Consider the following 17,015-nt stretch of genomic DNA (forward strand, 5'->3'; position numbering starts at 1 on the left):
ACATCCTTTCACCCCTTTTTTTTTTGAGCTAATGAGTAATAGTTTTAAACTTTTTGAATGAAATGTACATACTTAAAGCTTTAAAAATGGTTGTGTATCTATGCCTTCTCTTTGTGTTAATTATTTGCAATGAAAGCGTAAAATATCTTTAAGCTATTTGACATTTCTGGTCCAATTTTGAATATATACTTAATATTATAATACTTGTTTTTACATGTTATATAAAATACTGTATTGCATTAGCTAATCTTGGATAGGATTCAGAAGGGAATTGCAGAGACTGTTAAAAAAAGAGGCAAACTCAGTGAAGCATTCTTTAAATTTGCATTGGAGTACAAACATTGTTGGAAGACTCGTGGGTTTCAGACACCTATTTTGAATCAGTAAGTAAAAGAAAAATCATTTTATTTTATGTAAGTTTTCTTAGAAATATGTACTGTAAATATAGTGTAAATGTAAAAACTAGATACAAAATAAAATTTTCTAAAACTAAACTAATTTTGTAAAATAAACTTTTAATAGCCTGTTATAGTATTGAATAGGAAAATTCATGTGGTATCAGCTGTGGTAAAGATAAGTTTTTAGTTAAGAGTACAAAACTTGTTGAAGCATATACTTAAACTTTGTATGAAACCTTAAAAGAAGCAGACTTTAATATTAGGTAATTATTATTCTTATGAAAGGCTTTTATTCAAAAACATCAAGAACATGGTTGGAGGTCGACTGAGAGCGATTGCTTCGGGTGGAGCTCCTCTTTCTTCAGGCACACACGAGTTTATCAGAACATGTTTAGATGTGTATTTGATTCAAGGATATGGACTTACAGAAACCACTGCAGCAGCAACCATTATGGATTGTAAGCTTCAAATGTTTTAATAAATATTGGGTTTTATTTTTATCAGAATTATTGTAGTTTTGAAAATATTGGAATACTCTTTATAATAAAGTGGCTCTTTATTAGTAACTTTAAAAAAACTTGTATTTGCAAAACTACAAAAAAAGAGCATCCTTCATCTCATATTATTCCTGAAAAACTGTTGCTGTTTGTACACTAATTGATATAATTATTCCTTTCCAAAAGAGGAAATTAAATTATATTTAATTAGTGATATTTTTGTTATGGAGTCTTTTTTTTTTTTAAATGTTGTAATGCATTCATACACCAATTTTGCTTGACTTAGAGAAGCATGCATCAAGGATATGTATTTTTTTAGATTTACTTTTTTGTTTTTAGTGCATGATATGAGCTCTGGAAGAGTAGGAGCACCTGTTTCTGAATGCTTCATCCAAATTAAAGACTGGGAAGAAGGTAAAAGAAACTACTTAATAATTATTGTATGTGGAATGCAAACATACTATGTGTTTTTTACCCTTTTAGCTGAGATATATAACAGTTTTCAAAATATTTCTGTGAATTAAATTGTCCCTAATAGAAAGCTGGTGAAAGGAGTCACTAAATTCCTTTTGTTCTAATTACTCGCAGAATTAGGTCAGTCAGAAAAAGTTTTCTTGTATGAGAGGTTGCAGTAATGAAAAACATACTGCATTGAAATATTGAAATTGTTTTATTTTCCACTGACAAATCGGATGATGCCCATGGGATGCAATATCCTATGTTTTGTAGTGAGACTGACCATCAGATGCATGAATTAGTTTGCATCCTGAGGAGAAAGGCATTGTATTCTGTATATGTTATTAAGTTTTCTTAAGTGTAGAAGATTAAGATCCAATGTATATGGTTGACTTAAGGTGTAATATAAAGATTGATTTATATTGGTTTTCAGTAGAAGTACCCAAAAGATACATTTGTTTATACCTTCATTATTGTTTATTGGAAATAGAAACTGTTTCACCTTGTTTAACTTGTGTCCACTCCCATTATCAGTTTTGAATTTTGGTGAGGTCAGAAAATACCTGATAAAATGAAGTCAGGAACACTGAAATTATTCTAATGTCAAGTTTGGCATAATATAAGAACCTGTTTTTTAATTTTCAACAACACTCTAGATATTTTTTGAAACACTATTTTGTTCTGTATATGCTATAAATATAAAATAGGAAATATTGAACTAGAAATATTCTAATATAACACTCCCATAAAGAGGTCATCCTTATAGGCCAAATTGCACATGTAAATCAATACTTAACTAAATTGCAACAAGAGGTTAGGACTTTTTAACATTTATAGTTAGACCTTGAGATTTTACAAGGACAAAATAACTGGATATGAAAATTGTTGGGATAGATTTGAATAACTAAGTAATTGATATTTGCACTTTTAACACTTTTGGTGATGTAACCAGATTACTGCAGAACATAATTTTTTATTCAATCAAAATAAGTTTTACATGGCTGTTGAATAAATCATTGTTTAGAAGTAAAAAATGTGTAGCAGCATTTTTAATTTCAAAGTTTTGTGAGCTGACAAAACATTGTTTAACTTTTTTATCAATAAAATAGCTGTTTTTTTTAACTCAGGAGGTTATTCTGTGAATGACAAACCTCATCCTCGTGGAGAAATCTTTGTGGGTGGAGGAAGCGTGACACTAGGCTATTACAAAAATGAAGAATTAACTAAAGAATCATTTTTTGAAAAAGATGGGATTCGTTGGTTTTGCACTGGAGATATCGGGGAATTGTATCCTGATGGAACCATTAAGATTATTGGTATGAACATCACTTATTTTAACATTTTAATGATAATCGCAAAATGTAAATGTTTTGAAAAGTAAATAATGAAAATATTTTTAGTTTAAAGCTATCTAAAGTTATCTTCATCTATTATTTGTACTAAGGTTAATGTATGACGTATAGGTTAACTTGGTTTAGATTATTTTAAAAACAAACCAAATATTTAAATGTTTTTCTTTGTTTGGTTTTTTAAACAAAATGTATAATTAACTTTTACTAGTAAGTAACACTATTGTTCAGTTGTTGTATATGTTTATATGTAGATTGAAGCTGCCTCAACATGGACCATGCCAATGAAAATGACATTGAATATATCTGTTTATTAATAAAATCTGAAAAACTATCATAGCATAGAAAGTCTTTAGTTTTGTATTTTACATTTCAATTTGTAAAGAATGGATTTTTGTGACATCTCACATTCTACATAGTCACAACATTTATTTTAAACCTTACAAGCATAGGAATTGATAATTTGTGAATGTTTATAAACTTTCTTTAGTATATGGTTGTTTTTAGAAAGTTAAACGTTCTCCAAACGAAAAACCCATAATTGGTGTACAAAGATGGAGATATGTTTAATAAAATTTTCAGCTCTGTTAAAGGAAACAACAAACTCCTTTGTGATTTTGCTAGTTTATCAGAATTTTCCGTAGTAGTTTGCACTTATTTAATGTTGTGAAACATTTTCTCATTTGATATCTTGCTTAATATCTTGCTCATTACATTGCAGGGTTTACTTTGGGATGAGATTTTCTTAGAAGTTTGGCTAATTTTCAGTGTTATTTGTAATCAGTGTTATGCATCAGGGCACCTTCCATTTATTGAATACTATTTAAAGCACAACTAAATATATTTTTTCCTGTTCAAATTCCAGTCTTTCAGCTTTTTTTTTCCTTCTGCAATTATAAATTTATAAAAAAACAACAAAAATAACTTTAGTCTTGTGGTATAGTTTATTTGGAATATGATGTCTTTGAGTAATAACACGTTTTTCATTCCACTCCTTTGAAACTTAGCCATACTGTCTGGAACTTTGTTGCTTTGATGGAAGTTACATGAATGAAATGTAAACAATACAAAGAAGTGCATGTCCAGTGACTAGCTTAGGATTATTTGAAGTCAAGAGTTGAATTCTTTTTTGGTGATGTTATGTGAGGGGCACTTTGCTGTTATAGTAAATTTTATTTTAATAGATTAAGCTTATAGAGATGTTGAATGTGATTCATTGATTGAAAAACAATTTCTCCCATGCAAAATAATATACTAAAAAAGATGCTTGAAAACATGCATCCTGTGTAAAATTTAACAATGTTGGCATTTTTTAATGGGATCAAGTACCTGAAGGAGAGAAAAAAAAAGAAATTCTTAAAAACTTGATGTGGTATTATGTATGGTTTAAAAATTAGCATTCATAGACAAATATGTTGTAACTTTGCAAATTTACTGATTTTTTTTTTTTTTTTAAATTTAGCAATCTGCACATCTTTTGTACCCTAAAATTCTAACAGTGTTGACTAAAAGAAGGAACTGTTATGATAGTTCCTGTGATGAATGTTGCTGCTAAAGTGTTGTTTTTTCTTTAAGTATAATATGTTTTGTATTTTGTTTTCAGGTGATTTGTAAGTATTGAGTTAGGTTATATTTGTGTTATATGAAGAAATTTGTTTTAAATATTTCAAAAGTATGGCCTTGCAATTCAGTCTGTGATTTTTAGTTTTTTTTCTTGCTCAGATCGTAAGAAAGACTTAGTGAAACTCCAGTTTGGGGAATACATATCATTGGGTAAAGTGGAATCAGAGCTGAAGAGGCATCCATTAATAGATAATATCTGCGTTTATGGAGACAGTTTCAAATCTTATGTTGTAGCTTTGGTGGTACCCAATCAAAGACAGCTGCATGAACTAGCCAAGTCTTTAGGAATAGAAGGCATTAGTTTTGAAGATTTGTGTATGAATAAAGCAATAGTTGCAGAGGTTTTAAAATCTTTAGCAGAGGAAGGTAAAAAAGGTATGTTCTGTAACATTTACTTGTATTAGCAGAAATGGTTGTTTGTTAGTAATTACTAATCATGGTATTCATACCTCATTTAAAAACAATTTTTTAAAAGGGAACACTTTCAAAAGAGTTTTCTGGGAATTACTATGTAGATGTACAGTTTGTGCTTTTAGTCATATGCACTCGTTCCTTTTCGGCATTTTATGAATTGCTTTACAAGCATTACCTGTCAATAAGTAAACCTACATGATAAAATTTGGAGATGCTTTATAGAAGAAATACATAGGATGCACATTACTTAAAATTTCTAATTATTTAAACTTTGATCCCAAAGTTGAAGTTATAACTTGCTAGGAGCTAGTAATTAACTTCTCTTATCACAAGTTTTATTGTACCAAAAAACTGCATAGCTCATAATTTAAATCATGATGGATTTCATCAACTTTAATCTCATTCATTATATGTTCTTACAGCTAGCTCTGCAAAAAAACAAAAAACAAAACATTTGTGTGGTAAACTTGTATGCCTGAGGATTTTTTTTTTTTGAAAATTGATTGGATGCTTGCATTACTTCATATTAGCAAAAACTCTACCCCAAGGGCTGCTGTTTGTGCTCATATTTACTAATGTTATTTACACCTAATTTAAAAAATTCAGAAAAATGTGAACATTGTCTTAAAATTCTAAAAAGTGCTACACAAAGTTTGGACTTTGAGGATATAAATTGAAGTTTTTATATTAAATATGGTAACCATTTATTGATAAAAATAAGTTTTTATAATTGCAATTTCTCAGTACTACATTTAAAAATTACATCAATAAAGATATGGTTAAATCCTCGTGTACAGTCCTGGTGAAAGTTGTGCTTTTGTTGTGAGGAGAGTACTTTTTAATTAAAACTGTTCTATTATAATGATTGTTGCACATACTGTGGTTATTTTTGTCTGAATCTTGAATACTCATTGTGAAATTTTGTACGTATTTTTCTTTGTAGTAACATTCAATAACTTTTTGATTGTCCACTTAAATAGTTTGGATATTGTTTTTGTCAGGTTAGTTTTTATTATTGTAATGTTTAAATTTTGGTAGTATGGTATTGAATATCCAAAGTGATAAAGCTCATTGTAAAATGTTTGAATAATGAATACAAACATTTAAAACAAACAAATCAATTCTTAAGGAAAGAAGTATTTGTGGTTAATTATAAACATCAAAATCATTTTATTACGAGTATGGTAGACATTATTTGACTGGAAACTGCTTTATTTGAACTCAACTGCTTTAATTAAAGCAGACTTTCTGCTGTACCTTCCATTGTTTTTTCCTAAAAACAGTTACAAAAAGTTGTTTTTTTTTTTTTATATGTGGTAACAGATTTTTAGTTAATAATACAAGACATGTACCTTATATTTTTGTATGTCCTGACAAATATGAATTTAATTTTCAGCTAAACTACAAAAAGTGGAAATTCCCCAAAAGATTAAGTTGTGTTTGGAACAGTGGTCTCCAGATTCAGGGCTTGTGACAGCTACTTACAAACTCCGTAGGAAAGCTGTACAAGACTATTATAAAGACCAGCTTGCAGCCCTCTACAGCTAGAAATGGAAGGTGTTTTAGATTTTTTGTTAGAAAATTCGTGAATTCAGGAGTTAAAAACTGATGTAATGATTGTACCCAGTCTGGTATAGAGATGTTAACATTTATTAAGCTACAATGTTGCAGTAAATGTAACAGCATTTATGTTACTAATATTTCTTAAAATATGTTGTTAGTTTACTAATGAGATTTTTGAGTAGTTTAGGAGCATTTTCAAAACTAGAGAGTAATTATGGAACTAAAACACTGAAGATACTCAAAGTATTAGCTTGAGTGTATAGTACTGTCATTTATATTATGTAGTACAAGTAAGCTTTCTTGTTAAATTACTAACAAAACAAGTTTTTTGCATTCCGTGGGATTCTTAGATTGTTGTTTGTTTTTCAAAATGTCTAGTACAAAATGTCAGAAACGCATATTGTGGCAGGTAGTTCTCAGTATTTGACCAAGAAAAATACTACTAAGAAGTGGTTTTTGATATGACTTTGACAGGACTTTAGTAACTGTAGGAAATAAGATTGTGTGAAAGATTAATTCCCATTGGGAATAAATGTATTTTACTTGTATTTTATATTAACTTTCTAAACATAAACTAAAATTGCAATCATAAAATAGAGCTGATAGTGAAAATGTTTATTTGTACAGTTTTTACTGATGAATTGAGAAAGCTTGTTTTCAGCTCAGTTTATCATGAAAGTAAAGTTTTAATTTTTAAAGATTGTCTAAAGTAGGAAAAGATGTTTGGAGTAATTTTTAGATCTTAGCTTTCATAACATATAAAGAAAAGGTTGAAGGTTGAGAATTGGAACACCTAGCATAATGTTTGTACTGTACTGTTTTGTCAAACATGACATGAAGTGTTAACTTTTAACACACACCCCTTCCCCCCCTTTTTTTCTAGAATGTGGTAGCAATAAACTTTTGAAGAATGAGAATATAAAGAATGTTACATAATTATTTTACTGAAATATTGTATTCAACTATTTAAAGTTTTTTTTTGTTTTTTTTTTTTATTAAATGAAACCATCCAGAGAAGTGCTTTTAATTTTCACATATTGAATGCTGATAATTGAGTCTTATAAAAGTTTTCTTCCATTGAGTGAAGCAAGTGTGTTATTAGTGTTTATCTAATGGCTGGCAATACTGTGAACCTGAATAACTCTTGTTTTGAATATATGTATGATTGCATTGGTGTTGATTAAAGAATAGTAGATTTGGTATCTAAATTGTGTACAGAAAAATTTGATATTAAGAGTATTGTGAAATTAAGGTGCAAAATATGATTGAAAATATTACTTTCATTAATGCTTCTGCAACTCCTATTTAAAATTTACAGTCAATTTGTATAATTTTAAGCTGCCAGAAATATTGTTTTTAGTTTTAAATCTGTGATAATGATTAGAAAATGTTTAATTTTTCATTCAAATTTTATGATCTTGTTTTGTTTTGGCTTTAATATTTAACAAATTTCATACTATTTGTTAAACTAAATCAGATTATATTGTTTTGACTATCATAGGTAATGTATAACAGTTCATAAATAATTGAAACTTCAAAGTTTTACTTTTGTAGTTGTATTCTGAGAGAAGCTAGTTATAATGATCCTGAAACAAGATCTGGCATGCTGTTTTTCTATGCACATGTATGATTAATCTTCTAGCATATGAAAGGTGAAAGATACAATGAAGAAGTAGCATTAGAAAGTTTTTGTTATCAGTTGCTTTGTTTCGCCTATTGTTTCATAAGTTATCTTACTTTTGATTGCTAACTTGTGTCTATTATGTGGTCTTAGAAGCATATTGTTTAGGGTAATTTCAGAATTTAACTTTTTTTAAAGCTAGATGAAATTCTGTTAAAGTTCCTAGATTGTAGGTAAGACATATTGAAACCAATATTTTGAAGATTTTGTTTTTAACAGTTTTGTAATTGTTTTGATTAACATTTTAAGTTGGTTAAATTCTATATAGCATTTCAGTTAGCTTACTGGTGGAATTATTAGTATATCATTTAGATCATTGGTTGTAATAGTAACATATCTCTGATACATTTGATTTACTGTTATAGGAACCTAAAGAAAAGAAGTGAAATAATAACCATATATCTTGTTATATTTCATTTTACATGTATAAAATGATCAAAATTTGTAGGTGTTTTTGAAGTGAGATATCTGAATATTACTTTCATATTAATGAGTAAATTTACATTTAAAGGTGTATGTGTGTTGGAGAGTAAGAATTTTTTTTTTTTTTTTTTAATACTAAGTCTGCAGTCTAATTTATATTTTGGCAGTTTTGTCTTCATAAAGAAAAGTTGAATTTTGGATGACAAATGAAATGAGTTGATTGTTTGCATTTCAAAAATTCAAAAATGTCTAATTGAACTTTATTGAAGATTCAACTATTCTAGTATTTCATGTTCTTAAAAAATTTGATTTTTAACTTAACTTTGAATTCACAATTTATTTTGCATTACGATTAAATTACTCTTAAGCATACTTTTGGATTAATGTATTGTAGTTCATTGTAATGTTTTTCTATTAAGTAATTTCATTTTATTCTGACATATTATAAACTTGGACCTTCAGTTATTTTATTACAATAGGTAGTCAGTATTGTATATTTTCTGTGCGTGTTCACCAGTCTTCATCTTCGTTTACAGATAGTTATTGAAATGTAGCATAAACTCTGCCAGTGTGGTGTTGGAATTTCTTTTGAAAGCTTCTATGGACAATTGTGTGAATACATTTTGCACGTTTCTCTTGATTTAAACATAATTGAAATGTTTTAATGTCAACCATTTTAAAAATATATTTTTAGAAAGGTTGTTTTTGTAGTTAAAGTTCATAGTTCATGTAATTGAGGATGTTAGATATGTTTGGTAGGTAAATTAAAAACAAAAGTTACATCTTCTAAAATGTTTCAAACAAATTTTTGTAGTTCTAATGTGGTTAGGAAGAGGAATATGTGAAATGTTGTAAGATAAAAATATTGAAGATTAAATATCTTTTGAGAAATATTTCCTTTAAAAGCAATTAGAAGTTTATAAAACGTGAACTTGTATGAAAAAATAAACATTGTAGTTAAAATGGATAGTTTGTAGTTTGGTAATATTGAAACAAGTGTGGGGTGTGTTTTCACTTGCATGTGCATTTGGCATTTAGCACACTGATTTTCTAGTTAGAAATTTAACCCTAGCTGTAATGAAGCTCATTTAGGCTTAGTTGTCTTTGGAAAGTTCGTAACCTTGTCAACAAAATGTTTTATCAATGATAATAAGTAATCTTCCATGATATTAGAGCCACAATGATGAGCGCTATAATATTTCAGAGAAATGGACACTATGTACATCAGATCAGAGTGAGAGAACTGTGTGTATCTATTGTAATCTTAAGTTATCTTTTTCCATCTAAAAACATTTTTTTTTACAAGTACAAATTAAGTTCTGACACTAAAATGATATCTAAGTGCTTTTAAAGGGTTTGTGAAATTAATGTTAATGACAAAACTATTCCTCATTGATCTCTTTAAAAGTCTAAGCTTAGAACTTGAAATGCTTACAAATGTTTATTCTGCTGTTTTATATTGTTTGTTGTTCTTCATAGTTGATTCCTGTAGGGTGACGGGTTCTTCTAATGACTTTTTTTCATATAACACTTGTAGTCATAAAGTTATACCAATGTTAAGTAAATACTTACAAGTATGCAAAAATCATCCTCATGCTTAATTAGTCTTGTATTTGGGATTTTTTAGGATGAACTTGTTGCTGATTTAATTATTCAGAAGAGGTTGGTGAACCATGTTCTGGGCAATCATACTAATTTTTCAAATGAGTGTTCCCTGTTAGCAAGTGATTAAAAATTAAAACTCGTACAGTTATTGAAAGTGAAAACTATCTTGTGATAAATGTCAAAAATCATCCACTGACTGTATGAATAACAAGTTGAAAAAAAAACGCAACCAAAAACCTGAATATATTTATTACATTTAAAACCATCCAGTAATTTGCATACTTAAAACCATAGGGTTGATTTTGTGTATGATCATTAAATTGAAAATCACTTAGAAGTCAAGTTTAAAACCATCTGGTTGTTGAGAAAAAAACTTTGAAAGATGTGCTTGCTCCTGAAAAGATTTATATACATTTTTGTTTAAGAGTTTTTGCCCTGTTGAAAGTTGTTTTAATATCCCTGATCTACTTATGTTTTCATATAATTTACATGAAAGTAAAAGATTTATTGATGTAAGTAGATGGAAATGTTTTAAATTTCACATACACAATTTCTTTATAGTGAAGAAATTTTTGAATAATTTTTTGTAATTTTTGCTCATATGTTACATGAATGTGGATTGTATTTAACTGGAGGGCAGTGAATCATTTTACAGATGTTCTGTTTTTTTTCTTGTTCTTAAGAAGGGTGCAGCTTTGTGTTATTACAATTAAGATGTTCTAGATTTTTTTGCCTTGTCTTCCCAAAGCACCTATATGGATTTAGGTGTTTGGAAATTACAAGAGGTATTTAACTATTTTTAGGGTACAAAAGAAATATTCAATTGTATGTTAACCTCAGTTTCATTTAAAGACATATTTGAGTACTCTACACTCAGTGTAATTTTTTCACAGTGCTTGAGAATTATATAGTTATGAAAATAAAACAATTTTATTATATATTTTTTATAAAAACTATACAGTTTGTAAAACACGCTTGAGTAAGATGCAGCTTATGTGAAAAAACGTGATTCAGTATTGAAATATTGATTGAAAGAGGATGAACTCCCTTATCTAGATATGATATAATGAAAAGTAACGTGTATTAAGTCTAATATTGTGCTGTTCCTTTCTAAGTTAAAACATTTAAATTTGTAGTAACTGTGTTGAAGTCCATCGTTCATGACTTTGTTGTTTTGTTTTTGTAAACCAAGCTTGTCAAACTGAAGGATGTGCCTTTTGTCAACTACAGATGTTGGCTTACCTGAAGGTGGGATTTGTCTCTATTGAAGATTATCTGTATACATAAATTAGCTTAGTAGGATGTTTTCATGTTTTATAATCTGTGGTATAATTAATCTTTAAAAGTTAAAGGTAGTAGATTTTGTTTTTACTACCTCATGTACTGTTCTTGTAGGCAGCACTATGGTTTTCCTTTGTGACTTAATGCTGTATAATGTTTTGTTATTGTAAAGAGATTCAAGCAAATTTTCGTTGATGTAGTGAAGATAAATGATGCATTCGTTAAAGAAATAAAATTTTGTATTAAAATCCATTGTTTTAGAAGTTCTTTATTTAAAGCCTCCTAAGCAGGGAACCTTTCCAATTTATACAGTATATTTTGTTTCAGAAACAAATTCGTTACAAATTCTAAGAACTTCAGTGTAGTAAGCGCTGATTTAGTATGACAATATCTTGATTTAAGACTGTTACAGATCAAGTGATTAACGGTATACAAGTGACTTTTCATACGTGGCAAAAAATGTATATTTTGTAGGTCTTCTGACAGCAATTTTTTTTTCATATTTGATTATTTATTCGTAACCTTTTAGTTCTTACCTTAAGTATTTAAAGTACCATATTCTTATCTTTAACAAAAATTAAGGTTGAGGCTTCATTCCTCATTGCTTGTATTGAATTTCTGTTTGTTACTCTTGTAATCTATCCTGGTGGAGTCTCCAAGTTATGTTACGTATTATGATTTCAAATAGTCTGAAACTGAATTAAATTGTAATTTAACTTTAGAAGTTAATTAAATGTAATGATGTGTCAAATTTGTAATGTTTGCCAACAAGATTGATACAAGCGGCTACACCCTTGAAGGCTGTAGCCATTGTATCTCCATGGGTCATACCATCACTGTTTGTTCTCTTTACCCGTCTCCAGGAAATATTTATCAGACCTTTTCATCTTGGGATACTTTAATGGACACAATCCTCATTGGGATGGTGCTTTCTCTCCTCAATACTAGTTCTTTTACCTATTTTTATGCACCTAGTCAGTATTTTACTGCTGTTGATCTATATATCTTTGTTCCTTTTTAGTGATATTTTACTCCTCCTTTTGAAGGAGATTGGTTGATTCCCGCCTACCCAAGTGTTACGGCGTTTAAGCAGGCTGACTCGTTCTCCTTCATCACTTTCTTTGATCTAGATTCTACTGTCATGAATCTTCCATATGTTAACTTCGTGGAGGCAGGAACTGATTGTATAGTTCAAACAGTTGCTCATTGTATCTCCAAAACCTCGACACATTTCCTGTGGTGATCTCCTTGCAGGTATCTTGCTTCTTCCAACTGTGCTACTTTCCAATGGGCCTGTATCCACGATCAGTAAGTCAGACATCAAAACCAGAAGGAATCTTGGATTAAGTTTACCGCCAGCATCTATTCTACTACCGGTTCCACAGTAGTCTGGGGCAAGATTCAAAAGGCCAATGGAAAATTACTGATGTATAGTTACTCTTAAGGGGAGTTTTTCTCCTGCCTTTTTGGCAATCAACTTTGGATGCAATATTGATCCGTTTTCTTTTGGGCAAATCATTTCCATGATTATAATCACACACTTGTATTGGGGAACTTAAACTTGTTCTTCATCAGTCTGGCATTATATCAATCCGACCTGAAGATATTCACTATAAAATGCTGTCTCCTCCTGCCTCTTTTGCCCTTCTGCTTGTTTTTAACTGGATTTGGCAGGAGAATTTTCTTCTAGGTACTTGGCATAGGGCTATTCTTCCTTTCTCAAAATCTGGAAAACCGTCCCAAGATTCCTACTTATCCAATTGCTTCGACTCGTTGTCTGTACAAGGTTTTGGAGGGGATGGTTAATTCTCGCTTTTATTGTTCTTTGAATCAGTCTCCTCTTACCCACCCAGTGTGGCTTTTATCGACAGCAATTCACAATGGGCATTCTGATTCATCTTAACCTCGATTTGGGAAACCTTCTTCAAGAGGAAAACACACCTAGCCTCCGTCTTCATTGATTTTGTTTGTTTTTGTTTTTCGAGCAAAGCTACACGAGGGATATCTGCATTAACTGTCCCTAATTTAGCAGTGTGAGACTAGAGGGAGGACAGCTAGTCATCACCACCCACCGCCAACTCTTAGATTACTCTTTTACTAACGAATGGTGGGATTGATCGTCACATTATAACACCCCCACGGCTGAAAGGGCGAGCATGTTTGCGACGGGATTCGAACCCGTGATCCTCGGATTACGAGTCGAATGCCTTAACCCACCTGGCCTTGCCAGGCCTTTTCTTTGATCTAGAGAAGGCTTATGAGAATACATGGAGGTTTGGCATTTTGCGGGACCTTCGTTCATATAGATCTTCTGGCTGTTTACCTATTTTTATTCGTAACTTTTTACATGACAGAATTCCAAGCCTGCGTGCTACCCTTTGTTTATCCCTCACGAACTTGAAGTTCGCCAGGGTTGTCTTTAGTGTCCTTTTCTTCAGTATGAAGATCAACGCTATCACTAAGCATCTTCTTACTGTTTCAAATTGTCTCTGCTGATGACTTCCATATTCCTTGCTGGTCATCAATCGTGAGATTTATTTTAGTGACAGCTTCAAACTTCTCTCGTTTGTTGGGATGGACCACAGTAAATTGTATCACTTTCTCTTCTTCAAAAACCTTTTTGTGACCATTTTGGCTTTCATTGGGGCTTTTACACCTCGATCCTGATCTTCGCTCAGTGGTGATACTCTTCCCGCGAGTATTTTTTTTTTTTCGAACACACATTTGACTGTAAGCTTAAATTTATTTCTCGCATTAAATAGTTTCATGTAGTGTGTACAAGGACATTGGACAATCTGTGTTCTCTTTTACTTCTTGGGGAACGTATTTGTTTTCTATTTTGAAAATCTATCGTGTTCTCATGATTCAAGCTAGATTATGAGTTTATGGTTTATTGATCAGCTAAGATCATCTGTCTTAAATGTTGGATATTGTTCATCGTCTGGGGCTTGCATTCTGCATTTCGTCAGTCCAAAGTTTGTACAGTAAGTCCTACTACTATTTTCCCCTTCACTATCGATATTTGCAACATTACAATATTATACCAAGCTTCGAGTGGTACACCTCATCCCACCTGAGGTTGTCTTCCTTCCTTGGTGGGCTGTTCTTTTTCATGAAAGAACAGACGGTCTGATATTCCTCTTGGTCTGAATTGGGTTATCATTGGATGATGTTTTTGAGTCTGAACCCATCTTGCCAGGGCTTATTACCATCTCCACCTGTGACCTTTCTTTGGGTCATATTGGGAAAGCAGATACTCCCGACTGGAAGTACGTCTTTTTGTTGGACATCTTTTGAACCATTCTTCTGTTTGAAATTGGGTGACTCTGTGGGCCATACCAATATTTGTTGTGGCTCGGTAGTTGCTTATAGGATACTCTATGCAATTTTGTGTTATTCTGAATTGTGTGCTATTTATCTTTCCTTGGATCACATTATAACTTAGCAGAATACGAACTATACTATTTATACCGACTCTTACCTATCGTCTGGCCTAAGTATAATATTTTATGGCTTTTCGGATTTTGAAATATGTAACTCGTAAATTTAACCCGATTTATCAATATAACATTTTGTCGGATCGTAAGCTGAAATTTACTTGTCACATCTGAATTTTTATTCATTCACATTTTTATATTTTTCTACAGAATTTTTGTTATTTACTTTAATTCTGAATTTCAGATTTTTTCACTTCTGATTAATGTAAGTTCATAAACATACGGATTTCAGTTATAATTTGAAGAAGTTAGTGTGTTCTAATTTCTTTTAAGGTTTTGTATTTGGACCTGTCAGATATGGTTTAATCAATCAGAAACGTTAAAAGATTAAAATTATACCTTTCATCCTTATTTAAAAATAAGGTATTTAACTAAACATGTATCAGGTCATCCCATAAGTAATGTCCGAAAATTTAACACTGCATAATCATTTCTGTCTTTGTAGAAAGTTTTAATGACTAAAATATGTAGTAGGATGTGTATAAAAATGTTCAGACAAATAAAAGAAACTAACTCAACTCCACTTTTTCAGATCGTCAAGTAAATAAACCTTATGAAGATGGATGTGTCTGAGGAGCAGATTAAGCATATAATGTTTTATGAGTTAAAAAAGGTAATAGTGCAGTAGAAACTGCACGAAACATTCATGGTGTTTATGGTACAGAGTCTCTCAATGAAAGAAAATGTGAAGGTGGTTTCAGAAGTTCAGATTGGGTAACTACAGCTTAAGCGATGCTCCACGTTCAAGTCGTCTTGTTGAGTTTAATGATGACTTGTTGCTGTTTGCACTTGATGAATATTGTGCTGTAACAGTTGAAGAGTTAGCACAGAATCATAATTAAACCCATTCAATAGTTCACCGTCATCTGCAACAGCTTAGAAAGGTGTCAAAACTTGGAAAATGGGTTTTCCATGATTTGATGCCAACCTTATAGCAAGAGCGGACATTTGCATTTTCGTGAACGTAACTCACCTTTTTAAAACAGGTTAGTGACTAGAGATGAAAAATGGATATATTATAAATATGTTAAGTGCCGCAGACAATGGCTTAGGACAGGTAAAATGGCTAAAGCACAGCCCAAAATGGACCTCCACCCTAGGAAAGTCTTAAGCGTTTGGTGTGATATTGTTGGTGTAGTCCACTTTAAGTTGCTGCCACTCAATGTAACGAGTACATTAGACTTCTATTGTCAACAGTTAGAGCACTTGAATGTTGCACTGACAGAAAAAGGTCCTGTTTTGATCGATCGTAAAGGTGTTGTATTATACCAGGATAATGCATGGCCCCATACAGAAAGGATCACATCTGCAAAGACTGAAGAGTTAAATTGGAGAAAACGCCCACATCTTCCTTATTCTCCAGATCTTGTCCCATCTGGTTATCATCTTTTCCGAAGTTTGCAGAACTATAGTGATGGAAAAGAGCTTGGAACACATGAAGAGGTCAAAACTACCCTCTTTACATTCTTTTCCTCCAAACCCCAAGAATTTTATAGAAGGGGCATTCAGAAGCTTGTGAATAGTTGGCAGGAAGTAATTAATAATAATGGAACATACGTAATTTATTAAATAACATAAGAAGCGTTTGATTTCCTTTCTCTGAACCTAAAATCGGACATTATTTAAGTGATGACCTGATAAATTATACTGGACATATCCAGTGAGAAAAACTTATTTTGGCCCAACCGAATAATATGACTTCTAGAAATACTAGATAAACTATTGAAAAATGAAACGGAGCAAAGACGATTTGATATTTTAAGAATGCGGGGTTCGAAAATAAAAAAATTATGTAAATGGCGTGATCTTTTTCGAATTGTAAACTAGTGTCACCATGATCAAGGCTTTTATATTTATATAATACGTAGTAACTTTTTGATATTCATGCTTTCACGTCATCTAATAATTGAAGCACGAAGAGGAACTTGTACAACCGTTGATCGGTTTAAATAAAGATTTATTTGCGTATAATAAAACATTCTTCATTTGTCGATTTTAATATTTCAACTAGGAAGAGTTCAAGATGTAGTATGAAGTCATTTTTCTTCTAACAAGTATAGATTTAGCTCCAATACTAGCTAAATGTTGATCAGTCAGTAGGAATGAACATTAGGGATACTGATAAGATTTATGTTGTTTCCTCTTTGATTGCATTAGGTATACCTGGTCTGTGTAATATTATTCATTGCTGGCACATTTAAGACGAAAGAAAAAGGGGTAAAACATTA

The 17,015-nt window shown here is 31.0% G+C and overlaps 1 protein-coding gene across 3 annotated transcripts in view; it reads left to right on the forward strand.

The window, feature by feature from the left end:
• LOC143247305 (long-chain-fatty-acid--CoA ligase 4-like) overlaps window positions 1-11,538 on the forward strand; it is a 41,621-nt gene extending 30,083 nt beyond the window's left edge. For all 3 annotated transcript variants that reach the window (XM_076495134.1, XM_076495128.1, XM_076495139.1), the window contains 6 exons: window positions 244-383; window positions 684-856; window positions 1,235-1,309; window positions 2,479-2,667; window positions 4,423-4,698; window positions 6,134-11,538. In XM_076495134.1, coding sequence (XP_076351249.1) covers window positions 244-383; window positions 684-856; window positions 1,235-1,309; window positions 2,479-2,667; window positions 4,423-4,698; window positions 6,134-6,285 — 1,005 coding nt within the window. In that variant the 3' untranslated portion in view covers window positions 6,286-11,538. The remainder of the gene's footprint in view (window positions 1-243; window positions 384-683; window positions 857-1,234; window positions 1,310-2,478; window positions 2,668-4,422; window positions 4,699-6,133) is intronic.
• The last annotated feature ends 5,477 nt before the right edge of the window (window positions 11,539-17,015 follow it).

Source organism: Tachypleus tridentatus, chromosome 1 (genome assembly GCF_004210375.1).
Source record: "Tachypleus tridentatus isolate NWPU-2018 chromosome 1, ASM421037v1, whole genome shotgun sequence".
Taxonomy (NCBI): domain Eukaryota; kingdom Metazoa; phylum Arthropoda; class Merostomata; order Xiphosura; family Limulidae; genus Tachypleus; species Tachypleus tridentatus.